Source organism: Hippoglossus stenolepis, chromosome 10 (genome assembly GCF_022539355.2).
Source record: "Hippoglossus stenolepis isolate QCI-W04-F060 chromosome 10, HSTE1.2, whole genome shotgun sequence".
Taxonomy (NCBI): Eukaryota; Metazoa; Chordata; class Actinopteri; order Pleuronectiformes; family Pleuronectidae; genus Hippoglossus; species Hippoglossus stenolepis.
This window is the reverse complement of record NC_061492.1, coordinates 22,550,497-22,577,405: the sequence shown is the minus strand read 5'-3', so window position 1 is coordinate 22,577,405 and position 26,909 is coordinate 22,550,497. Positions and strand designations below refer to the sequence as shown.

At 40.8% G+C, this 26,909-nt stretch overlaps 2 protein-coding genes across 6 annotated transcripts in view; both read left to right on the top strand.

The window, feature by feature from the left end:
- The window catches only part of LOC118116192 (apoptosis-stimulating of p53 protein 1), a 51,502-nt gene extending 32,382 nt beyond the window's left edge, over positions 1-19,120 (top strand). For 4 of the 5 annotated variants that reach the window (XM_035167592.2, XM_035167590.2, XM_035167591.2 and 1 more), the window contains 19 exons: positions 1,110-1,166; positions 1,479-1,599; positions 1,925-2,004; positions 2,446-2,610; positions 2,707-2,847; positions 2,956-3,151; positions 3,507-3,635; positions 9,512-9,579; positions 9,872-10,079; positions 10,212-10,424; positions 10,554-10,766; positions 11,062-11,212; positions 11,299-11,336; positions 11,468-11,829; positions 12,147-12,284; positions 13,874-14,007; positions 14,324-14,490; positions 14,742-14,941; positions 17,152-19,120. In XM_035167592.2, coding sequence (XP_035023483.1) covers positions 1,110-1,166; positions 1,479-1,599; positions 1,925-2,004; positions 2,446-2,610; positions 2,707-2,847; positions 2,956-3,151; positions 3,507-3,635; positions 9,512-9,579; positions 9,872-10,079; positions 10,212-10,424; positions 10,554-10,766; positions 11,062-11,212; positions 11,299-11,336; positions 11,468-11,829; positions 12,147-12,284; positions 13,874-14,007; positions 14,324-14,490; positions 14,742-14,941; positions 17,152-17,193 — 2,823 coding nt within the window. In that variant the 3' untranslated portion in view covers positions 17,194-19,120. The remainder of the gene's footprint in view (positions 1-1,109; positions 1,167-1,478; positions 1,600-1,924; positions 2,005-2,445; positions 2,611-2,706; positions 2,848-2,955; positions 3,152-3,506; positions 3,636-9,511; positions 9,580-9,871; positions 10,080-10,211; positions 10,425-10,553; positions 10,767-11,061; positions 11,213-11,298; positions 11,337-11,467; positions 11,830-12,146; positions 12,285-13,873; positions 14,008-14,323; positions 14,491-14,741; positions 14,942-17,151) is intronic. The other variant, XM_047341595.1, reaches the window with a different exon arrangement.
- Positions 19,121-20,205: 1,085 nt separating this feature from the next.
- On the top strand, positions 20,206-24,856 carry sdsl (serine dehydratase-like). Its single transcript, XM_035169166.2, has 9 exons — positions 20,206-20,318; positions 21,716-21,878; positions 22,078-22,114; positions 22,207-22,346; positions 22,440-22,528; positions 22,641-22,874; positions 22,960-23,090; positions 23,665-23,751; positions 24,515-24,856. Exons 2-9 carry the CDS (start codon positions 21,732-21,734, stop codon positions 24,616-24,618), a joined length of 969 nt encoding a protein of 322 aa, XP_035025057.1. The 5' UTR covers positions 20,206-20,318; positions 21,716-21,731; the 3' UTR covers positions 24,619-24,856.
- Positions 24,857-26,909: the final 2,053 nt, after the last annotated feature.

Sequence of the window (26,909 nt, the reverse complement as noted above, 5' to 3'; positions counted from 1 at the left end):
ACTACGTGCCAGCACTAGAGAGGAGTAAACTGCCTCAGTCAGCATCACACATGGCATCTCTCTTCCTCTCTCTCTCTTCCTCTCTCTCTCTTTATATCTCTCTCTCTCTCTCTCTATCCATCTATCTATCCATCTATCTATCCACCTCTTGCTCTCCTCTTTCTCTGCAGGATTGCAGGATTTTTGTTTTATAATGTGTGAGGTGGTTTATTACATAAATGCCTACATTTCAACAAAAATCAGTAGCCACATAATTTCCAAAGTTACAGACAGTAGGCCATTTCAACAGTGGCACAATGTTTTCCCTGTACACCTCTACCGTTATTTGAAAAACTAAATCCTTGAGATGAGTAAAGATTTTAAGATTTAATTCAAGGGGTTTGACAAAAATGATACGTTAACAATTCAAGCATTTGCCATTTTTATATGTAATCCCTCTATTTTCAGAGGCTCAAAAATTATTTGACAAACAGATATAAATATGAATACAGTGACGCCTGAAGTCTGGAACTCATGGAAAGCCTATGTTTCCTCCCATTAGATGCTTTGCCAGGTCTTTACTGCAGATGTCTCAATTACAGCTTGTTTGTGGGTCGTTCTGTCTCAGTTTTGTCTGCAGTGATTCCTCAGTTTTATTCTTTTTTAGTACAGGGGAATATTTATTTGCCTGGAGAAGCTCTTGGTTAACTTTTGCACTAAGTCTTGGATCATTATCCATCTGTACTGTGAAGCACTCTCCTATCAGCTTTTTTTAGTGCCCTTTAGTTATTTATTTAGGCATAATAGATTTCAATATACCTGTGTCTCATTATTTATATTAGAGCCACTGTGCAGCCAAAGCAAAGGGTTCATTTATGATCAGATCACCCAAGACAGATCTTAATATCTGAACAGGGCCATAGTAAGAATTAGAGAAAACGGGTTCCCAGGACTTTCAAGTGAGAGACACTATCTGCAATAGAGGGAGAGAGGAGGTGTAGGTTTTGGATGATGAAAGGAATATTTATAGCAGTTAGTCTGGTGCCAATGCCAACAAGTCTATACAGCAGATAATGTAGTTGTAAATGTATGAAAATCTCCAAAGTCATCATGTCCTCTTTTTCCTGCAGGAGCAGAGGCTGAGGTATCTTCAGCAGGGAGGCAGATCCAACCAGGGACAGACACAGGTGGGATCCTTATGTCTTCTATCAGTCTCAAGGAGAGGTTAACATTTCTTCAAGTTTGCTCCAATACAGCACACATGGTCATATGTCCATTCAAATTGTCTCTGTAATTCATCCTGTACATACTGGCTGCCAAGATCCATCTGCTAACTGAATGGATATAGCAAACTTAAAATTTAAAACAAGCCCTGTTTATTCAACCCGAGTTATGGAGACTCTGTTATTTTGTTTTTTGTTGATATTTCAGTAGCTAATGAGATGAAAATGCAAATGAACATTTATCCTGGGTGGTTTGTGTTCTTCTCTCTGGTTTAGTCTGAAGCTGAGAAGCTGCAGCGGCTGAAGGAGCGAGTAGAGACTCAGGAAGCAAAGCTGAAAAAGATCCGAGCCATGAGGGGACAAGTGGACTACAGTAAACTGATCAACGGAAACCTCTGTAAGCCTAAACCCACTGAACACACAGGGATGATGACTGTGATTACAGCCACTGCAGTTTATGACTATATATATTAAAAAGACAATGAATCTAATCTACTGAAACATGAAGGAAGCATGTGCAAAACAGCACTATACAGTGTGTATTCTTTGAGTGTTCATATGATGTGCCTAAGATGTATTCAGGGACTAATATATTAAAATATTTGCTGTGAATAAAATATGTATACATATTGCTGTAGATGCATGCACACTTCCCAGAAAATGAAGACATCAGCAGTGATCTCATTCACTGTGAATACATCTGACTTCTCTCCTGTCTGCAGCTGCAGAGATAGACCATGTGAGCAGCTTGTTTCAGGAGAAGCAGGCGGAGCTGCAGTCTGCAGTGGTCAGAGTCGACCAGGTAATGCTGAGGCTTGTTTGGAGTTGGCTATTATTCAGATTTTTCTAACGGCTGTTATTCAGTTAAATTCTGCACTCTACAACGATACAAATACTTACATGCATAATAGATGAGCTAGTAATCGAGCAATTCCTGTATCCGCGACACGTGCATACCTTCCCGTTCACATCGGCATGCGCATGCCCAGTGTAAGTGAGTGGTCATATGTTATGTGTTTTCAAGTGTGTTAGAGTGGATGGGAATTAAAATTGAATCTAGAGCCAAAACGCTTTTATGGAGAGAGATAATTTTAGTTTGAAAACACTGTTTTCAAATGAAAACATACTGTATTAGTATGGATGTAACCTAAGTGTCAGATGAGTTGTTGTTGTTAAGTTCAGGTGAATATGGGCTATACAAATAAACTTGATTGATTGATTCTGTGTAAAACTGTTTCACCAGTTGACTCAGCAGTTGGAGGATTTGAGGAAAGGGCGCATTCAGTTACACCCTGCACCGCCTCAGGGGGCACCCACTGGGTGCCATGGTACCACCACAGGCCAGAAAGGGTCGCCCCTGTCTGGCCCTGCAGCCCTGGAGCTGAGGAAACTCTACCAGGAGCTGCAGGTAAATGACACTTCACACGTCATTTCTTTTACCTAGAAACAGTTTTCAGTGACTTGAGCATGTAAGCACTGTGTATTTCTGTCTGCTGTGTTTAAGGCTCGTAACCGCCATAACCTGGAGCAGAGCAGCAAGTTGTCCCAGAACAAGGAGCTGCTAAACAAGAGGAACGCCCAGGTGACAGTGATGGATCAACGCATCGGAGATCTGCGAGAACGATTGCACAAGAAGAGAGCTGAAGTACAAAACTTTACTGCATGGATTTTTATTCACGGCTAAACAGTATATAGAAACACTTTTTCCTCACAGCCTAAGTTGATGTCTCATTCTTTCTCTTGACTCCTCTAGTTAACCCGTATGAATGGAGGAGGCCTGTCCTCCCCTCAGTCCTCTTCCCACCCTGCTGGTGGAGTTTTGGGTCGAGTGGCAGCTGTCTGCCCCTACATCCAGGTTCCAGCTGAGGGGAGACAGGAGGCGGCTTACCCCCTGCCAGCTGACCCTCCACCCAAACCCACCCCACTCAGCCACACCCGTTCCCTCTCAGGTTGGTCCAAAATCATTTCCTGTCTTTTACTTGAGTTTTTCTGGCTGCACTGTCTGATATTTCTGTCCAAGCTCTAACTCACTGTCCTTCTACTTCCTTTCTCTGTCTTTTTGCTCCTTGTCTTCCTTTCCCCTCATCTGTTGTTGTTGACGTCACCTTAAATGTGGATGTGTATGTCACTGATTATTGTTTTGTCATTTGTTGATGTCGTGGTGGTGGCTGGTGTTGTGACTGTTGGTGCTGTAACCGTCCTGTGGCATCATTATGATGATGTCGTCGTGGCCATGTCCCTGTTGTGCATGTCGTTGTTGTTGTTTTGGTGGTTGTTACTGTGGTGGTGGGTGTGGCTGCGCAGAGGAGGACAGGAGTGGCAGCAGGAATCCTCCCAGCCAGTGGAAAGTGTCAGATTTAGACATCGTCCTGTCTGAACCCACGGAGACGTGGGAGGGACCTGGGTCCCCTCAGGGGGGCGACAGTGACAACAGTGAGTCCGTAGAAGGGGCTAGAGAAACTTACTCACCTCTAGCTGCAGTGATAGATTAGCAGCACCTGGTTACTCACTCTTCCATACACATGTCAGTGTGTAGTGGGCCTGTTAATAGTAGAATCCTTCATCACCAGTTTGTGATTTCACAAGTTCAATCCATTGAATTTGAATAGCGCCGAATCATAATATATATTATCTCAAGGCACTTTGCATAGTAAAGACGAGATCTTAAATATATATGTCTGAATGACCCTGAAACATCGAAGGTTGCATTGAAACCATACAGGTTGTGTCATGTCTAACTATACAGAACAGATGGTTTAGAGAGAGAACATAATTGAGTCAGCTACAGAAAGTGACCTCAGAATGTAAGGGTCATGTGTATGAGGACACCGACAGGACATCTGATATCCAGCAGCTGCTCGGGGTTAGAAAGGACAGCATCAGACAATAAACTGAGGGCAAACCACAGTGTGGACTGAGACTCATGTTCAATTATTCTATGTTAGATTTAAATGGTTCAATACAGCGAGTTCATCATCTTCAGTTTACTTACAAAGTCTGAAACAATCTGCCCAAAGGTAACAAAATAGAATGATGAAATTGTTTTCCTAGTCAGTAACAATATTCACATTCACACACATATTGAGTATTTTTACATGGAAAGCAATATTCCATCTACTGATCTTCTTCAGAAGACAACATTGTTTGGATTATGGTGTATACATTATTTGCGAATAGAATATTCCATTCATAATACATGTTCCTGATTTTGACTCACTTTGTTACATCCCACGTTATTCTGCCAGTTTTAAAAGCGCAACCGTGTACGATGCTACCGTATACCATTTTGGGGGGTTTCTCTCAAATTTTACAAAAGCAACAACTCCTTTTTATTTTTCCATCTTGGTTACACCCAGGGCATGTGTCATCAAGTAGTTGGTGACTGACGATGTCGCAAAATGCTTTGAAAATTCCATTGAGACGTTATAATGCTTTTAAGACATATACATGTCTACATAATGTGACTAAGGTCGGAATACAACACATGTCTTAGTTCAATTATTGCTTATTCCGAGTATGAACTTATTAAAGTTAAGCTAATCAGAAAATGCAGTTAACATGACACTGTCTTACTCTGATTATTGGCTTAATCGGGTTAATACCAGAATATTGGTGTCTATGTAAACATTGAGACACTACTGTTGCTTATGGTAAAACATCATTACACCCTGGCTTGAATAAGGATACCATTTCTACTCACTTAGTGTAACTTTTGTGTTTATAAGTGTCTTTAACCAACAAGGTCACAAATCCCATTGTGTTCTTGATGAGCAACAGCGAATGCCACGGCTTTATTTATTATCCCTGCTTATATAATGTGGAAAATACATTGTTGTACACAGTCTGCTGGGCAGGCAGGCACAGCAGATGAATGAAAGGAAGTCTGAGGTACACTATATATAATGTGGTATATATAATAATGTGTGTTTGAGATTTTTAGAGGAGCATCTGGCAGCTGTTGTTGCAATCATCAGAGATTAAAGGGATAGTTCACCCAAAAATGAAAATGTACTCGATTGAGGGGTGGGTGAAGTGTTAGATCTCACAAAACACTGCAGCACTGGAGTTTCAGGGGTAAACAGTGTTGCAGCCAAATCCAATACAATTAAAGTACATGATGACAGATTCACTAACGTAAAAACATTTTATAAATAAAAACATGGTGTAAATGATGCCGTTTCGAGTCGAATTTGAATGCCGGGGCTTACGGACACTTGGATGAAACCACAGGAGCAGTATTAACCCTAACCTTTACATTTGAAGAATCGGTCACCTTTTACTTCAATTGTATTGGATTTGGCTGAAACACTCTTTACCCCTGAAACTGAAGTGTTTTGTGGACTCAAAAACGTCACCCACCCCTCCATCAGCACAGTGGTGAGTAGATAATGAGTGAATTTTCATTTTTGGGTGAACTATCCCTTTAAATCTTTGTTCATTAGTAACAAATGTTACGAATGGATGAATGTTAATACTGTACAAGCAGTCCATAATGTTCAAACAAAAATCATCACAGCAATAATTCAATGCATTCAATGAAAGTATTGACATGATCCACATACCAGATATTCCAAAACAACTTTTAGAGTCTCACATGTCTTTGTAATGACCAATGGCTTTATATAAAGAGGATTGACATGGCAACACCCTAAAACTGAAGCCAAAGCATCTGGATTGCCCCCTGGTGACTGGCTGCTGTTTCGGTCATAAACCACCCCTCCCACTAAAAAGTGAAAGGTTTCTGACATTTTAGGTTGTTTTATATATATTTATATGCAGTCTGTGGTAATGACCAATAGGCTTCAATGCTTCTCATGCTTCTGTTACAAAGAAAGACTTTTCCAATCAATCTATTCCGGATATAGGTAGATAGGTAGGTGTAAATTAAAGGATATTATATCACACGTGGAATTAATTAAACAATGAATATTAAAGGGGACATAGCATGCCCATTTTACCACAAGTTGATATGGTTCCTTGGGGTCTTAATGAAATGTCTGTAACATACTTTGGTCAAAATACCACAAGGATCATTTAAAACAGCACCCTTTTTACCCTGTATAAAACAGCCCTCCACAGAGTGACCTGTTTTGAGTGCCTGTTCCTTTAAATGCTAATGAGCCAGCTCCCCCCTCCCCCCTCTCCCCCCATGATTTTAAACGATATAAATTACATATTTTAGGGAACGGCGCTGCGCTGCCTCGCAGCCTCGCTGCCTCGCAGCCTCGCTGCCTCGCTGCCTCGCTGCCTCGCTGCCTCGCTGCCTCGCAGCCTCGCTGCCTCGCTGCCTCCGTGTAAACCCGGAAGTAACGAGTGTGGGGGACGGGGGTGGGCCAAGACCATGTAGGAGACTTCCAGTTCCTTGTTACGACACAAAACCCAGGAAGCGCAACGAGTCGCTCAAGCATGACGTTTCTGACTTAGAGGAACTATAACAAAACGCGCGAGTGTTTTTTCCCCAGAGTTTTTGGGTTGGTAGACATGCCAGATACCCACATTAACCTGTAGAAGCACTAACAAAGTGGAATTTGCATGCTATGTCCCCTTTAAGTAGTTAGACATTTTGGGAAATATGCTTATTTATTGTCTTGCCACAAGCAGACTGATACCACTCTTGTGTCTGTTTGTTAAAAGCGTCACTACAGCTATCAGCAAATTAGCTTATCTCAAACAAAGGAACTAGTCTGGCTCTGTCCAACAGTAACAATATCCACTTACCATCACCTCTAAAGCTAATTCATTATCTAGTTTGTTTAATTTGAGTTTAAAGTTTATGGGTAATAAGCTTATCTATCTCTTGGCTGGGTGGTGACTTCCCTTAGTCTTGTCTTGCTAATATGCTCTAGAGGTGCTGATAAAAAAGACTCTGTTGCATTAGGCTACTTCTGGAGCTCTATCCCGCTCCATCCAGTATTTTCTCACCATTATATAGAACGTTTGAGCTTTTGGTTACTATGCAGGAAGTCGTTTACACAGTGTGCTTTGCATTCAAGTCTTAAATTGTAACAAGACTGTGGCTAGGCAATAGCAACATGGAGGCTAATATTAACATTACTGTTGGTGTCTAGAAGCCACAGAGGTGACAGTTTAGCCAGCTAGCAGTTGGCTAATGTAATGCAGGAAATGCAAAGGCATCAGAGATCATGGTGAGTAATTAGAATGTATTCTCAAAAGATTTGAAGGCAGCATTAATGCTACGCTAACCAGCTGTTGGCTAACAAAATATTAGAGTGGTTTCATCCAACACTTGCAATTTCCCAAAATATTGATTACTTTAATCCTAATGAGACAAATTGATTAGTTATTTTTCAAGTCTCTGAAATACATTGTATATTGCCACAAATAATGAACAGTTCAGGAATCCAAAGATTTGCATTCAATAACCCACATTAGATTTACCTAAAGAAAAGGCTTGAGTTGTTTTAAGTCAAATAGACTTCTTTAAACCCTTAACCTGAACAATGGCCACCCTTTATCTTATGCACCAGAACATACTGTGATGGTACCTGTGCTGGACTATGTAAACTGTGCACTGTGCTGTTTCCTCTTAGGCAGTGACTACATCTAATCTGGGCTCTCAGGCAGATGGCCAGGTTTCCACAAAGCTGACTGTTTATTTCCTGTCGCGAATGTTGTCTTCCTGAGGTCAGCAGGTTACAGCGGCAGTCAACAGGTTGCACAGCACAGATTACTGCACTGACTGCAGGACACCCAGGTTCAATACTCAATCAGTATTAGTCTGGTAAACTGTATATATGCGCCAGAGTTGTGAAGTGGTTGCACCATTGATCGCTGGGCCAAACGATTAGGTAACAGATTAAAATGATACTTTGACAATAGATGATGAATAGACAAAAAGCCAACATGAAGTGGAATTTTAATGTTCCACAAAGTACAACATTTATTTTTAGAGGCTTTTTCAATTATATTCAACCAGGCCATTGCTTCAGCTCTAAGGACAGGTCTACCTGGCATTTGACATACCACAGAAATGATTTTTGTAAGAATTGTTTATTGTACTTTCATTGTCCAAATAAATTCTAATTAGCACATATTAGTGTGCTAACACTCTAAACTCTAACTTCGAACATGAAATCCTACTAAACATTATCATGATAACATTTCTTTCAATGGGTGTTAGCGTGCTGACGTTGACTGTGAAGCATTAAGCTAGGTCACTGACCTCAGGACTGTCCGACTGTCACGAGAAAGTGGGATCCAGATTTAGTAAACGACCGTGACCTTTGTGCCCTGACCTTGTGTTGCATTGAACTTAGCCATTTAGTTACCTATCCACCTCTGTGGAGGAGCAGGTGGGGTAAACTGCAACTTCACATACCCAGCTGATACTTTTGTTTACAGCATTGGGCTCATTTATTTAAAAGCTTAGCATTTTAGCACAGTCAGTCAAGTGGGCTTTAAACCTTCAAGGCAAAAGGTTTTTTTTTTGTCTGGGTTTTGAAATGTTTTGTTGGGTTTCCCGCATTAAACAACCACCCAGTGTAATTGTTGGTGAAAGTTGCTGTTGAACAGCACCCAAAAGTCAATCGAATGGCCACGACTGTCAGTTACGGCAAATGTTTGCCTTTTTCATCATCAGATACAAATTTAGCAGTTACCATTACAACAACAACATTACAGACACATTTTGTAACCAAGCTCATGATGAAAGAGGAAACTAAATGATATTTACTGTTGGAAATAGACTGTAATCACCAATCTGAACATGGAGAGTTGTTGTTAAGCAATTAAGTGCTTGTCTTGTTATGTAACACTATTTGTTATGTTGAGGCTTGAAATTTGAAATTTAATTGAGAGAGAGAGAGAGAGAGAGAGAGAGAGAGGGGGTGGTGGTCACCTGCTAAAGTGCAGTGGTTCGATCCTCAGCTCCTCCAGTCTGCATGCTGAAGTTTCCTTGGGCAAGATAATAAACTTGAAATTGAGAATGGGTAGATGCGACTTGTACTGTAAAGCAATTAGAGTCAATAAGACTTGAAAAAGCGCTGAATATTGTTCAATTACCACGGATAATACTATGCATTTATTTTATTTACTTTATTTTTACACTACTATTTAACTATTTCAGTGTCATACTGCTATGTAAATGTATTTGAAATATTCTAGCAACCAGATACTTTCTGCTGTTTTTTTTGCGTCTCCTGCTCCTACAACTACCATCTTACCTCTTACTACTTTCAACACACTGAGGGTTCCTCTGTTTGTGTCTGTCTTCATCACTCCCTCTCCTTAATTGCCTTTCCTGTTGTAACCTTTGTCCCTTTCTCACCACTCCCTCTCTCTCCATTTAGCCAATGAAGCATCATGGCCTAGCATCAGTAAGAGTGTGTCCGATTGGAGGACCAACAGTCCAGAACAGGTAGTGTTTATACTCTAGACATTGAGAGATAATATGAACATTATCATCATCATACTACAATATTATATATAGTCTCATGAATTCTGTAATAAAAGGAGTTCAAGTAAGTCCCATTTAAATATTCATCATTTTTGCTAAAGGCCTCCTTAGCTGCCACTTTGAAGGCCAGTTGAGTAAATGTGAACTTTCTGGATATCTCTGGAGAAAATTCTCCATCCTAAATGAAGCTATTTAGTCACTCATTTTCAAATTCTCTCTCCATTTGCACTTCTGTATCTCCTTCTCCCACCAGCTTCCCTCTGGTTATGGTACCTACCCCAGTGCCACCCACCAGGCGGCAGGGCATCACTGTGCCACCAGCTCTCTGCCCCGCTCTGCCCCTGGTACACTGGGCTGGCCTCGATCTAACGTTGCCAACGCCACGTCATCTTCCTCTTCATCATCCTCCTCCTCCCAGCAAATACAACATCGTATCTCTGTCCCTCCTAATTCAAACCAAGGTCATTAAACGAGAGTTGTTTTGAGTTACATTGGTGTTTGACTAACTTGACACTTAGAATCTATTTAAGTGAATAGTTTGCGAAAAAATTTTGTTCATGTTAATTGTATATTTTACATTTTTCCGCACACAGCCCAGTCCTCTCCACTGTCCCCACAAACAGAGCGAACAGATCCCCCTCCAGCTGTGGCTGTACGCCCCTACGTCCCGGACCATCCCTCCAGGCCCCAGTCCCCCAGGAAGGGTCCTGCCACCATGAACAGCAGCTCCATCTACAGCATGTACCTCCAGCAGCCTCAGGCTAAAAACTATGGATCCCTCAGTAATAGGACTACCGTCAAAGCAGGTAATTAAATGACAGATTAAATTAGAAGTTGGATTGTATATTTAGGCTCAAGCTGCTTTTGTAATAATTGTTACAATCCCCTCAAGGGAAAATAAATCAATATCTGTCCCTTTCCCTTTCTCTCCGCAGTCTATGGCAAACCTATCCTCCCCACGTCCTCCACCTCTCCGTCCCCTGTCCCTTTCCTCCAGGGAGGAGGAGGAGTGAGAGCAGGAGGAGAGGATGTAACAGATAAGGAAGGAGGGAAACGAGGAGGAGAGAGCAGTGTTGGGCAAATTATCCCTCCGCCAAGCGTAGATAACATCCCTCGTCCCCTCAGTCCCACAAAGCTCACCCCAGTTGGTAGGTACCAGAGCATGAATTAGATTCAAACACCGTGCATGCTGCCATAAATCTGCTAATTCTGCTTCTATCTGATTAGAGGATTATTTGTGTAATTTTTTAAGTTAACTTGTTTCCTTTGAAAGTATAAATGGTCATAAATTGGAAAAAGTATATATGTCTGTTGTGCCAAATAAGTGATGATTTGGCATCTGATACCTAGGACCATTATGAAGTACATTGACATAAATAGATGGCATAAGAAGAAATGTGTAATTGTAAACATTACAGAGTCCCACTGTTTCTGTTTCCACAGCCCACTCCCAGCTACGTTACCAGAGTGACGCTGACCTGGAGGTTCTTCGCAGACGCCTCAGCAACGCTCCACGGCCACTGAAGAAACGCAGCTCAATCACTGAACCAGAGGGCCCACAGGGGCCAAACATCCAGAAACTTCTGTACCAGAGGTCAGTGCTACACTACATTCAATAATTTTTATAAATTAATAAATTAATTTATAAATTTGACCCTGATGCTGATTTCTCTTCTGCAGATTCAACACACTGGCGGGAGGAATGGAAGGAGGCTCAGGTAAGATACACAGATATGATGATATGAGCGGGCCTCACTCAGCATCAGCTGGTGTACAGTGTTAAGATGTATTTTCCGTTTGACCTAATGGTACTGTTGAGTAAATGATGCTTAAATTGCTTGTTTTCCAGGCAACACTTTCTACCAGCCCGAATGCCTTTTGGGTGACATGGACAACATCCATTCAGCCAATGGGAATGTAGAACCTGGTGACAAGCACATCAGTGTGGCAGCTGTGGAGGGCGAAGTCCAGAACCTGAACTCGGACTCGCGACGCTTGTCCCCTCCTTCTATTTCCATAGAAACGTCCAAAGAGTCAATGGCAACAGCGGAAACTACCAATAATGTCTCTCCGTCAACCCAGCCCAGCCCATTCCCTTCACCTGATAGGCCAGAGGACCAGAATAATAACAAACAGAGAGGATCTAGTCCTACCAACAACTCTGTAGGCCAGGCCTCTCCATCACCTCCTGCACCTCCTCCGCTGCCTAAGGTGGGGATACATATTAGTTTCCTGGATGTCAAATAAACACTTAAAACTTGAGCTCCCATTAGCTACAATGTGCACCTCTCCCTTTACAGTACTAAAGCCCAATAGATTCCATTAAGTCCACTTCACTTGTTTCTCAGCATGTTTCTGTATTGGTGTATTTCCTTTATTTTCTCACTTTATTTTCCTGAAACCCAAATATAATAAATAGAAAATAACTGTTCTCTCTAAAGGCTAATGTGCTTACTTAAGCACTAAGTGCCTGCTTGGCAATTTCTGTTCTCAACTGTCAACACATCCTTTCTCCCTGCGTACTGCAGGCGAAGCGAACCAACCTGAAGAAGCCGTCATCTGAGCGGACAGGCCACGGTCTCCGAGTCAAGTTTAACCCTCTCGCCCTGCTGCTGGATGCGTCGTTAGAGGGAGAGTTTGATCTGGTGCAGAGAATCATCTATGAGGTAAAACATATGTATAATGATGCATTAAAACTGTTCATTTTGTAAACATTATTGTCTTCTCCGCAGAGCTAAAATCAAGTCATGTTTATTTGTAAAGCTCAGTAAGTCAAATGGCAGGCCAACATAAGCAGTTCCAAATCCATCTTATGCTCTTCAAGAGGATTAGAAAAACGTACAAGTCCTTCAGTCAAAAACAGAGATTTGTCAATTTAAAGATAAATCTCTTCTCAGACAGTTGGAAGTGTAAAGGAACTGGAAAATGTTGATTATAAGAGTAAAATTGTACGGCTGTAGTAATGGGATAATAACTGATAGGATTATAGGCAGAAAATAACCACAGTCCACTGAAATGTGTCCTTTGTACCCTATGAATATTAAACTCATAAAACAACATTCGTCAGTGTAGTCCATTGACCCTGAATTTCTTCAAATTCTTTTGTCAGGCAGCAGTAAACATATAGCAGATTACCTTGCTAGCATTGGTTTAAGTTTGGATCCCACAGAGAGGATCACTAGGTTCGATATCAACATAAAACAGATCATCGTATGCCCAATGAGGATTTTATGCTGAAGCTGAAAATCAGGTCACAGAGTGGTTGCATACACAGACAGGTATTGGACCAAGTACAGTGCCTTGTGAAACACCAAAAGTATTTTAAGACCAACTATGACCTCTTTCTCAGGACGGACTTAAACCTTGAGAGTACTAAAGTATGGCCTTTGCGGTTTTTAAAGTGTTGACGTCTGTGAAGTATTGATTAATAATTGATAGTGTAGAATAGTTAGGTTGAAAAAAATTGAAATTATGGACACAATTTGACTTAACTACGACCCTACTGTTCAGTACTGAAGTGTGGTCTGATCCTGACCAAACAGTGTAAATCTTCTTCTGGAGTCTTCAGCAGCACTTTGAATAAAATTTCCATTTCTAAAATGCTGTGATTCTGTGCTTTTTTACATTTGTGTTGAATGAAAAAAATATATTTCGCTTATGTAATAGAGGAATATTTTTACATACCCACAAATACTGGACACCCACACACAGACTGCTTTCAATTAGAAGAGTATGAAGCTTTCAATACCATGAGGACAATACAAATTAGTTAAGTATGATATCTTTGATCCTCAGCAATACTGTCATGGGAGAAGTGGTCTCAGTTGTCAGGTGTGCAGACTCGTTGAGGACACACTCAGCACAGAGCTCCTGAGAACAAAGCTATACATTTTTAGATGAAATCTATATCCACTACTGACACATTTCCTTCATGGATGCTGGACAAAAGTGCTTACAGACTTTTTAAACTGTAAGTTATATCCGTTACTCTCATTCAGAAGCTTCAAATCCAGAGCAAGGTTTGAAGGTATAATGCCCTGAGGCTAAATCTCAACGATTTCCAAAATGTTGCCGTCTCCTGCGTCTTGCAGAGAAGTCAGGCCCTTCTACAGTGCTCTCTACGAGGGTTTCTCAATACCAATACTCACTGTTGCTGTAGCTGTTGTTCTGTTGGGACATTTGTGCCAAAGTTCAGCATCAGAGTTAAGTTAATTTTAATAATATTATGTATCTTCCCTCAATATTTGAATTTTAGGTGGAAAATCCCAGTATGCCCAATGATGAAGGCATAACTCCTCTTCATAATGCTGTCTGCGCTGGACATCACCATATTGTCAAGTTTCTGCTGGACTTCGGAGTGAACGTGAACGCAGCTGACAGTGACGGATGGTCAGTACTTTGAGTCCTTTTTTACTCCTGTAATATTAGGAGGGAATTTTGGCCAAAGAACACACTCTGTGGCAGCGACGCTGGAGCTCAGCTCAGAGGCAGCAGTGACAGAGATAATTGTATTTCTAAATTCATTTTTGACTCAGCTGCTGTACAAAGTTACTTGATTGAATTACCGATGCAGCGGAATGAATTCATGTTTAGTTAATGTCAGCCTGTTTCGTGATGACATTGGTTTTGTTTAGCCTATAAGATTCGAGATATATGTGCATTGCTGGAAGGTTTGAAAGTCATATTTGAATGTTGTGCCTTACAGGACTCCTCTGCACTGTGCAGCTTCATGTAACAGCGTTCACCTCTGTAAGATGCTTGTGGAGTCCGGGGCGGCCATTTTCGCAACAACAATTAGTGATGTCGAAACAGCAGCAGACAAATGTGAAGAAATGGAGGAGGGCTTCACACAGTGTTCTCAGTTTCTCTATGGTAAGTGAATATTGAGAGACTGATGGTGAATCAATAAAACTCATCAGAATTTGCCAAGTCCACAGCGGAAAAATTAACATTTAAATCACTGAAAAAGAAGAAATTAAAGAAGTTATATATATTTCTTTCTTGTGGAAAACATCAAATTGAACCTTCATTGGACACTTTTTAGTTGAAAGTGACATTCCTTGAAACACCATTTTCCAACACTGAATAGGCCTACAGTGAATAAAACTGTGTATGTCTTACAGGTGTACAGGAGAAGTTGGGGGTTATGAACAAAGGCTTGGTCTATGCTCTGTGGGACTACACGGCCCAGCAGGCTGATGAGCTTCCCTTCGGCGAGGGCGACGGCCTCACTGTGCTTAGCCGGCGTGACGAGACTGAGACAGAGTGGTGGTGGGCGCGACTTAATGACCGGGAGGGATACATCCCCAGGAACCTGCTGGGGGTGAGGGAAAATAAAACATCCCAACACACAACACACTTCACTGTGAATGTGCACACAAAGAAAGACATGAAACACTTGTCGCCTGTCTGTTAACCTACACATGTGTAATACAAGCTACTAGTAACTATTAACTAGTTTATGTATTTAAACCAATTTTAGATCATGGGCTAAAGTGAAATCACACTAAGAGCTTCTTTAGGGCAACTTTGTTCACTTAAATGTTCATCAGTAAAGTTAGACAACAGAACAGAGAATACAGGTAATATATCACTTTGTATTCATACTTTCACTTCTGGATAATTACTGTGTATCCAGTAGATTCAACCAACCTAACCAACACTGTTCCTATCAAGCTGACAAGCTTCCTGTTGTTGCGTTGCATACTGCAAAATTGCAAATGTGCTGTTTGCATAATAACGTTAAGCATTGCAGGAATGTATATACATATTGCTAACATTTGCTCCATTGGTTGGTTAAAAATCCATCAAACTCTTTTTAAAATGACGGTCTTGTTATAGATTATTAATGCACCTCATAGATACATGTTTTACTAAAGTACTAAAGCCACATGTCTCATGCTAAAAGTTAGTATGTTCACTAAGCCAATTAGCCAGACATGCTAATCACTGTAGCTCATGTTTAAGTAGAAAAACACTCATTTTAAATGATTCCTATATCCTTTTCTTACACTTCCACTCTTTTAGTTATGGTAAAGCCTTAATAAAGACACCGCCTTCTAATTTCTTTAAAAGCCCAATATTGCTGTTATTACAACACAATGCACACCACTATATATGGAACAGTTCAAAGCTTGGCAGGCCTTTTGTGCCTGGTTATTGTTGAAGAGGTATGATTGGACATTCCTTGTTAGGGGGAGGGATTTTGTTACATTACATATCATTACATATCAGATTTAGCATACGGTCAACTGGTATCAGCTAATGGCAATGCTCATATTGTCATGTATATGGTGACCGAGTGACTTAATGGAAAGCATGCATGCAAACGCCACAACACGAATGCAAAAGCCACATAACAAAAACATAATCCATGGAAGGGAGCAACAACAGATGCTGACAATGACACAAGCGCAGTTATTGTGGTCAATTGAGCTGTCGTCTGTGAAAACCTGGTCAAGCAACCTTAAAATGTGATGTTTGTCTATTTGAGGAGTTATGGCCAAGGTGCTTGGAGCACCCAAAAAGGAAGAACGTCCTTGTACCATAACACCTCATTTAGACTAGCATCAAATCTTAAGCAGTGACAGATTTTTCCAGTTTTTCACACATTATAGCTCACGTGACCCATATATCCATGACTTGACCATAACTCTGCTCGTTTCATTGTCAACATGCGTTGTCGCTCATTTCTTTAGTGGTTGTGTTTCCGTTGTGTGTCTTTTGTCGTTGTGTTGTGACTTTTGCCTTGGTGTTTTACACTAACCTGCTTGTGATGTCCTGGCCACGCCCACTGTACATTTAAGTCCCATGTAAACACACAAAATGGGCATTTCAAACTATTATATAATTTATAAAGTAACCATTCTTTTAATGTGTCCCAGAAGAAAGTAAGTAAAAGAAGTAAAAACACATGTACATCAGCAGACACTTTGATTGGACCAGCAAAACATCAGAAAAGCTTCTGAGCAGACTCTTAGTGACTCTGATTTGCAAGTCAAACTTGGGCTCAAGAATGAATGAACAGATTTTGTTGTTGATCTTTATTTGGGTTTATTTCCCTTGTCCTTTAGGATTAACCCTAATCCAAAATGCCATTTAATTGTATTACTGATATGTTAATCTTATTTATTGTAGGATAAGTTTTCTATTTTGTACACAGTACATTAAAGCCGCAGGGAAAAACTACACCCTCAGCAAAGCTCAACTACATTAACGTCTTGAATAAAACTCGTCAACCATCCAGCTGCAGCCACACATGATACCATGATGCCCCCTTAGTGTTTGATCTGTATATTTACAGAAGGAAGTATTCAATTTATACTCAACAGGAAGTGTCACCAGTGCTCATCCTCATCTACAGAATGTGAATTAAATAATATGATTTATCACAGGGAGCAGCCTGTACAGTCTGTCTTCATGTTGTTCAGGCACCTCGTGAACAACGTTAACAGGATGTAGTAACACTGCTCTCTCTCTCTCTCTCTCTCTCTCTCTCTCTCTCTCTCTCTCTCTCTCTCTCTCTCTCTCCAGCTGTATCCAAGGATCAAACCCAGACAACGCTCGTTGGCATGAAGCCCAGATCAGGGGCCACGTGCACACTCACTGTGGGCACATGCATGCAGAGAAGAAGAGGAGCAGAAGCCGCATGAGGGCGGGCGTGTTACCCGAGTAAGAAGGACTCAAGGAAGGATAGAAATAGTCAAGAGGCTGAGAGAGGAAAGAAAGAAAGAGGAATATGGAGGTTAAAGTTTTGCTGGATAGTTTTTTGGTATGTTTGGGTGTAAACGCTGGAACAACAGAGCCATGTTGTGGTAGAGTCATGATATATTTTACCGAGTCTCTGCAGAGTTAAGGAAATTGCCTGAATCTTGTTTTTCGCTACGGTAGCTTGAAAACGTCACTGGTGTTCAGCCGCATGACAGAAGCTGAATAGAAAAGAAAATCACCAAAACTTTCTTATCTTTTGGATGAAGCTTCAAAGTCCGCTTCAGTTCATTTAGCTCAAAACATGACACCATGAGACTGGAACTATGGCTTCACCTGACATGTGTCAAGTATTCTTGATCTGTGAATTGTACATGTTCATTTAAAAAAACACGCGCGCAACATTTGGATCTTAAAGGAATACTCATCATCTGCATAGCAAATGGACGAGATATTTACTAATAGAAATGAACACGATGTCGGACAAATCTGTCGCACTGCGAGGTGTGAAGATCTCTGAATCAGGTGAAGTGTGTGATGTGACATATGAAAGTGAGGACGGAGAGAGGAAAGTGAAAGAAGAGAACATAGGAATGTGTGTTCAAGCAAGTTTAGCCAGTACTGTGTGGCTGTTGATCGGTTGAGCAGTTATTAGCAATTTCTGTCCAAAAATTAGCTGAGGTGCACATCAGCCCACACAAGCACCAGATTTTTACAATTAAATAAAAAAGCATGGTTTAAAAAAAGTTTGAACTGATATCAGAAGATTTTTTGGGGTTCTGATTTTACAAAACTGATCTGTGAACCATTACTGATGTCTCAACCTTTCAGAATTTGCATCTGTCTCATCGCTGGTGCATGCTGACACATCAACATCTGCTCAACTGCAAAATGGTTGTTGCTGGAAAAACTGAAGAAAGGAAGGAAAAGAGAATGTGTAGAGAATGTGTTTGTGTAGCTGTGAAACCAAACTATGTAAAAAATAAACAGATTTAAAGGTGAGAGACCACGATGAGGAATTGAATAGAGAGAACACCTGCTAGCCTTCACACATTTACACATAAAGTTTAATCCAGACTAGAGCCTCGTTCACACTGCTCCTCATGCTGGTAGAAAACTGGTACCAGGCTTTAGAACTAACAATCACATTAATCAGTCATCGACCGACAAACTATATTTGTTAGTCAAATGTTAAAATACAACATAAAAGCTCCAGTTTTTATTTTGACAACTTTGAACACCAGAGTGTAGAAGGTTGAAAACAAATGTACAGGCTAAATACCAACACTTTATCCCTGGGCCAATTGGTTTAGTATTGAAATGGGGCTACATTAGCTCAGAGTGAATGAAGAATCTGAAGTTTGAAAACAACTTGAGTTTTTCTCAAATTTTATTTCATTTTATTACTATTTTTTTCACATTTAAATACTTCAGTAGTTGTATTATGTACTCAGCTTTTTGTTTGATTGTTTTATTTTGAGCAAAACAATGTTTTCTATTATTATTATTATTATTATTATTATTATTGGGACACACTTCTGTTGTTTCTTTGTCAGAGCTGGCGCCTCTCACTGCTGCCACCCAGTGTACAGGAACGTTGTGACACAAAATAAAGAATAATTTTCTTGACCACATGCTGTGTAAAATATGAAGCAACATATTTGAGTGCTGTCTGATGTGAGAAAGGTTCATTGTTGTGAGGAGTGTGTACCATTACTTTGTGTATATGCTAGCAATAACTCTACAGCTACTGTACATTCATAATAAAGAAATTATAATCCCTACAGAGAACCAACGCTTTGACTGTGACTGATTTACTCAGAGTTCACATGTTTGTGGTTATTAGACCTTTGTAAAGTCAGAGAAGAGCATCAGAGAATCTGGTTTGCATTTAAAACAGTTTGATGATATATAAGATGATGTAACTACATGACCGGTTATATCATAAGTTAAATATACCATATAGTATAGAAGAAGTTTCAGAGGAAAAACAATAGTTATCCATTGAAGATAACCCCCACACACACACACACACACACACACACACACACACACACACACATCACACACAAGTCATGGTAATAAACTGTGGACTTTAGAAGGGAATTAACCCATTCAAGTCTCCACACATACAGCAGGCTCCTAACAGGTAGGTGCATTCCTGTTCTAATTCACAATATGACTACTCTCTATAGTTTGTCTAGTATTTTTCTCTTAAAGTTAAAACACGCTGAATCTGTTACAAACTAATTTGAAACGCAAACATCTGTCATGTCACCGCAAATAACAAATAATACCTGGGGAACTATAACATGTACAATGAAAGCAGAGGATAGACAAGCAAGTGGGCTGAACACAGGTGTCAAGGTGTTTTGTCGTTTTATCTCTTGTACTTCCTGAGACAGACAGTGTAAAATAATACTTTATTATAATGAGGAAATGAAGACAAAGATTATTATTATTAGTAGTACTGGTAGTAGTAGTAGTAAAATAACCATTACAATAATTTGTATATAGTTATTATTATTATTATTATTATTATTATTATTATTATTATTAGCAGTAGTAGTAGTAGTAGTAAAACCGTCATTATTGTTATTGTTATATAGTTATAATTTGTATTAGTAGTAGTAGAGTTTACATTGAATCTAAAGTCATTAAATAAAACTTTTAATATAACTATATGTCAGAATATACCATTAGTACAGTGTAGAATACTCTTACTTGTTTTTACGAATTAAGGCAAATCTTGCAAACACAAAAACCTCCGTGCAGCACTTGAGTGAATCCACTTTGCACTAATACAGTAACTTATTCCCACTGTCACAACATTCATGGTATTGAGAAATCCCGAAGCACGTTTATTTTGAAAGTACAAACCGGAAGTGAGAGTGTTTCGCTAGCTGCTACATGCTACATATGAAGAATCATATGACTGTGTAATGATGCTCACAGTTTATCATCTGACGGTCAGGGGCTCGTCTTCTCCGAATGTAAGTTGTTATTTATCAGCCACGTCCAGTCGCCTGATGAGTGACGTAGAGGACGATGTGTGCGTCACTACACAGGTCATCAGTTTACACTGGTTGTTGTTGTGGGAGCAGCGTGTAGAGGATTATTTACACAAAGTTACTCACAGCAACAACAACGAAGAGTTAGAGAATGAAAGAAAATCACAAGTGCAATGCGATTTAATCTGAACTACAGCCTCACAATGAGATATGTTGTGACCAGCTGCAGTATGAATATGTTATGATCTGTCCACTGGTCACATCAACCAGTCATGTGCACCTCGCTCTTCATCACTGTGTCTCCCTGCAGTATTTGAAGGCAGCATCTGCCTTGCAGGGTGCATATGATAATAATACACTTTATTATAAGGTACTTTTCAACACAGTTACAACGTGCTTTACAAGTTACAAATGAAACATTAAATCCAAACAACAGGAGATTATAAAAGCAATTTGAAGATCACAAATACAAAAATAAAAAGTGTTACAGATGAGAAGAAAGTAAAAATAAAACTTTGGAGAAAAAAAGTTGGTAAGATCCGAAGTAAGAAGTAAAAGAAAGAACACCTATAAAAACAGGAGGGGGCGCTTGCCCTGACAGAGAAGGCCCGGTCGCCTCTGCTCCTCAGCCAGGACTGTGGAATGGCGTGCGGGTCCCTCACTGAGGACCTCAGGCTCTGACCGGGCACATATGGTTTCAAAAGATCTCAAATGTACTGAGGTGCAAGTCCCCAACGGGGCCTTAAAAGTCTGCAATCAAATCTTAGAATCAATTAAAAAATTTACTGGAAGCCAGTGAAGAGAAAGTTCAATCTAAAGTCTGGCTACTGCGTAACAAAGTGGAGGGCAGGGGACACCGCTGAGAACTGTAATACCAATTTATATTAGATACATTTATAAACCTCTCGGCCCTGTAAACCACAAACAGACCAGGGTGGCTGCAGGTCCTTAAAACGTCGGAGAATGTACAAATAAAAGGCCTTAATTGATTTAAACTGTCTCACATTGAGATGGGATGTGTCTTAATTATATTAGACACGTCGCCGCCAAAGGTCACAAAGAAATGTCTCTATTCTGCTAGAATGAAGAAAATAATTTTTATGTGCTGCATCAATACTCGTGTTGACAGTTTTTTAAACTTGGGACAATGGAGATCAAGGCGTTGGAGTCATAACGGACATAACTGTGTTTACTTGGAACAAGAACATTTTCATTTTTGTCGTGTGTTTCCAACACAAGTTTTGTCGAAAATTTAATTTCAAGTGGAAATAAAAAGGTCTTCGCTTCGACACCCTGCAGCCTGACTACGGTAGAACATCCTACCTGCTGTCACAGTCACATTGATTTTCAACATGTCCAACATGTTGTTTGCCCTTCAGTGACTGTAGCTACATCATGGCGGAGCATTTCCACCTGAACACACCACTGCTGGAGAGCGTCAGCATGTCCAGACGGGCGGGAACCCCTGTCTATTTAAAGATGGAGAATTCACAGCCCTCTGGCTCCTTCAAGATCCGCGGCATCGGACACCTCTGTCAGCAGGTAGGAGCCCCGAACCCCGAACCCCTGCTGGAGCCGATAAGAGCCTTTTCTCCCACAGACCTTACATAATCAAAGGACAACACCGGTGGACTGTGGCAGAGTTTAACTAATTAGTTAATTGATTATTTATTTATGTGTTTATTATTAATATATAAAGACTTGAGTTGCCCTTGTTTCATATTGTTGCTCTCCTCTGCAGCTCGGCACAAAGTCCAAAGGAGTTGTCTGTTCTTCAGGTGACACCTCATGTTGAAATACACAATACCCTACTAGAAAGAAACCAATTGGTCGACTCTACTATACTAAAACACTGTGGGCTTTATTCTAGGTGGTAACGCAGGTATGGCTGCTGCATACGTAGCAAGAAAAATGGGTGTACCAGCCACCATCGTGGTTCCCTCCTCTTCCCCTCCGACGGTCATTCAGAAACTACAGGATCAGGGGGCTGCAGTCCAGATCGTAGGGAAGGTAAAGTGTGACAAACATGTCAGTGATCTCTTTGTGGCACAGAAGCTAGATCGCTTTCTTCTTTTTTTTACTTTGGAAAATGTTTCGTTGTAGGTTTGGGATGACGCCAACGCAGAAGCTCTCAGACTGACAGAAACTGAAGGACTCACTTATGTTCCTCCGTTCGATCACCCCCTGCTGTGGTAGAAACACTCATCACAATGAAAGTGTACTGTTTGTGCAATGCATCAACTAAACTTTAAGATACTTATACTCAGATAACGTGTGTACGCCTCTCTCTGTGCTCACCGCCAGGCAGGGCCACGCCAGCGTGATCTCAGAGGTCGCGGCCTCACTGGGCCCCAGTGGGAAGCCTGGAGCCGTGGTGTTGTCTGTGGGCGGAGGAGGGCTCCTGTGTGGAGTCGTCCAGGGCCTGAAGGACGTAGGCTGGACGGATGTACCGATCGTCGCCATGGAGACAGTGGGCGCAGACTGTTTTAATGCCGCTGTTAAGGCAGGGAGGAGGGTCACTTTGGATGACATCACCAGGTAAGAAGTTGAAGAGTTCATTAGTTTTGTGCAGTGATGAAATACATCCTCATCCTGGTCTCTGGCTGCGTGTGTCCTCTCCCAGCGAGGCCAAATGTCTCGGAGCAAAGACGGTGTGCGAGCAGGCCTTTAAATACAGTCAGTGCAGCGAGCTGAAGATCGTCTCGGAGCTGGTGACAGACCAGCAGGCCCTGCACGCCGTGGAAACCTTCCTGGGTGAGTGTGTGTTTTCAAACATCCAGAATGATTTGTGAACAAATGAAATCCATCCATTATTCAAACCACTCGTTCTTTGAGGGTCGTGGGGGGTCTGTAGCCAATCCCTGTTGACATTGGGGAAAAAGGCGGGGTTAACCCTGGACAGTTCTCCAGCATAATGCATGGCCAAAATACAGAGACAAACAAGCATTCATACTCACACCTACAGTCAATTTAGAGTCTCGAATCAATGTCATCCCCAATGTGCATCTCTTTTGGGAGGTACCCAGGGAAAAACCCACTCAGACACTGAGAGAACATGCAAACTTTACACAGAAAGACCCCGAACCGGGATCTGAACCGAGAACCATTTTGCTCCAGCCTCCACTGTACCATCATTCCGATTCTAAGAACACTGCTTTTTATCTTTATAACAGCCTTAAGCCTTTATAATGAAGTTATCTTTGATTTGCCTTTGTTTTACTTTACGTGTGTGTGTGTGTGTGTGTGTGTGTGTGTGTGTGTGTGTGTGTGTGTGTGTGTGTGTGTGTGTGTGTGTGTGTGTGTGTGTGTGTGTGTACATTGTTGACAGATGAGGAGCGTGTGCTGGTGGAGATGGCGTGTGGAGCAGCACTAGCAGCAGTCTACAGTGGTCTTCTACACAGACTGCAGGATGAAGGTAACTACACTGAATGTATTGCTGCTCCTTGTCTTTGTTTCCTCCTGGTTCTTATGGGGCTGAAAGAATTGGCCAAAAATGGAGGGACGCCTGCAAGCCAGTACAGACGGTCAAATCAATGTTAGGGTTAGGGTTCTTTTCCTGTGGTTCCAGCCCGTCCACCACCCCAGCATCCACCTGGAGGCTCTGACAGGGGGTTAAAGATATTTGTTCATCACCCCCCCCCCACTTTATCAATGTAATTGTATCTGGGGAAGTCATTAGGCCATTGACTCTAAGCCAAGCTCTAACAAACAAAACATGAGATAAACACTCGTAAATAAACACGAGTTGTCTGACTGAAATTATAAAGATATACATTTTCATAGCAGTCAATAATATTGACTATTATCGTGATAAAACTCTTTTTCATGAGCAGAGAATGATAAACAGTAAAACAAATCTGAGGTCGATCAATTATGTGTTAAACCTCCTCACAATATGAAAAGCATTATATTGAACTTTTGTTATTTCCTGTTGAAAATTTTATCAAGATGATTATTGATATAGTTTTATTAACCATCCCTATTTTCTTATGATTATGCTTGTGTACATTAGTTGGTCTCACCTTGAAGCCGTGTTGGTGTTTCACAGATAGAGGATGTACTTCAATTGTTTTACTTTGTGGAACAAGATTACATCTTTTTAAAAACTCGGTGTGTGCACATACTGTTGTAACAGATGTAGATGAGGGCAGAGGCTGATCCTTGACCTTTCTCTTTAGGTCGCCTTCCGACCCCCCTGGGCCCCCTGCTGGTGATCGTGTGTGGCGGCAGCAGCGTGGACATGGAGCAGCTGAACAACCTCAGAAACAAACTACGGACCTAAGCTACTGTATGTAACAGCTAAAACATCATTGCTTTAATTCCGATTTTTATATGTGGATGGATTTATGAAAGGACGGATGGAGTAAAGATTAACTCCAGGAAATTAGAATAAAAATATGAAAAAAGAAATGAACAAATGTATTGTTTAATTTAGAAGCAAAGGTCCTGTTTGTAATATTGGTCAGTTGTTGTGTTATAGTCCCTTTAACATTAAAGTGTCAGATCTAACTTACAAAAAATTAAATTATTGGATTAGTCATTGCGATTAAAAATGTTTAAACACAAACTCACCTAATCGTCATTATTCAATTACAAAGTATGGCCACATGATGGCGCCATAGTCCACTCTTCCCGAAATGCACAGACCATACACAGTCTGAGTCAGATACAGAAAAGCTTAAAGGCATAGTTCACAGAAAAATGAAAATTCACTCATTATCGACACACGACTATGCCAATGGAGGGGGGGTGAAGTGTTCACAGGCCACAAAACCCTTCTGGAGTCTCAGGGGCAAACAGTGTTGTCAATACAATTGAAGTAACTGGTGACCTCTTCTTCAGACGTAGACTGGGATGACACCACACCAGCAGTATGGAGGCATGTTATGTTTTTTCTCTGTTGTTTTATTACATCCGAAAAAGAGGCCGCCATGGTTGAAGCACTGTTTACCCCCGAGACTCCAGAAGTGTTTTGTTGACTCAAACACTTCACCCACCCCTCCATCGGCATAGTGGTGAGAAGATAATGAGTGGATTTTCATTTTTCTGTGAACTATCCCTTTAATGGGGGAAACAATTGTTTTGTAAGATATTTTTATTGATGTAACTTAATCATTAATTCATTCTACATCACTGCAGCACTGACATTCTCAGACTTAGGAAAACTGCTCTTATATTTCATACTAATTTATATTTGTGCATTTGATTATTTCTTCGGTCTTTTCTCAAGGCAGTAATTTAAACTGATGAAGTATATTTTAAATGAAAACAACAGATTTGTAGTATCAGATCGTTACATTTTTACTTGCACATAAAATGTAAACTCCTGGTCAAGTTGTGTTATGTGTAGGAGCCTCTGTATTACTATGGTAACAGCTCAGCTCCTCACTGTTCAGCCTGCATCAGGGGCGAGTGCTCTGAGTGCAGGCACCAAATGGAGCCCCTCACTCTTTGCACACATTCATGTGTTGTACATTTTATTATAAATGGATAATCAGTGTAGTGACCCGTTGCCAATCAAAAGAAGCCACCACGGTTGCTGATTGATTGTTTAGATGCGTGCAAAGTGTACAACAAAGGCGATTTATTACTTACAATCGACAATCGACAATGTTAACATGGAACTATTCAGTGAACTCTTCCCCTGTTCAGCAGAATCAACCATAACAAAACTGTGAGGAATTCAACTGGATCAACATAATAACACACAAAGTCAGCAGTCATGATTCTCATTTTCATGCTTTGGCTGACTGTGAGATTAACCAGTTAACCAGTCAGTTTACGCACTCAATGGGCGGGATGATGGTATTCTAATGATCATAATGTCAAATAAATAAAACTTAAAATTAAATCTTTTTTCAGCCTCTGCATTACCTTTATCAATGTACCAGGTTACACAGATGGTTCTCTTATCAGTCACTACAGTTTGTGTTTTCCCATCACTTACAATATGACTACATGATCTAAGGTCTGATACAATTAAGCCTGTGAGCTGACAGACAGTTGGTATTCCAGGCAGCGGCTCTGATCAGTACATACAATGAATGTAGGAAATATTAAACACCTTGAAATCTTTGATCACATGTGCATTATATCCATCATGAATATATTTTCCATACATCAGTTAGGCAGCCACGAGGGAGCTGCAGCCTTCTTCTGACATTTACATTTATCTATTCTTAAATCTATTCGGAGACGTGTGTTGCTATGAACCCTCCTTGTTCCCCACGGTGAATAAAATGAATGTAAACACACTAAGTCCGGAGACTGCGGTTATGAAACGCATCTCATTCAGTTTTAATGCGGTGGTTGGAATAACACATGCTGCTGTGAAGAACCAATTTTCCCAGCAGCACCATAACAGCAGTGAGCTGATGAGGTTGATTCCCAGGAGTCACACTGGTGTTCACAGCTCAAGGTCAAACATGAACTGGGCATGACTGTCGTGGCCCTGCTCACCTCTCACTACTGCCACAACATTAGTGTGGTATACATTTCATGTCTGTGCTGATGTTTCCTGAGTAAGATGTATATATCTACCTGTTCAGAAGAATGTCACTGACCCACAGCTGT

What these genes read in the sequence shown, in the direction of transcription:
- sdsl (XM_035169166.2), top strand. Translation starts at nt 21,732, where the DNA reads ATGGCGGAGCATTTCCACCTGAACACACCACTGCTGGAGAGCGTCAGC. An exon ending in TCGGACACCTCTGTCAGCAG is followed by an intron (nt 21,879 to 22,077) that starts GTAGGAGCCCCG and finishes TCTCCTCTGCAG; the next exon opens with CTCGGCACAAAGTCCAAAGG. An exon ending in ACTTTGGATGACATCACCAG is followed by an intron (nt 22,875 to 22,959) that starts GTAAGAAGTTGA and finishes GTCCTCTCCCAG; the next exon opens with CGAGGCCAAATGTCTCGGAG.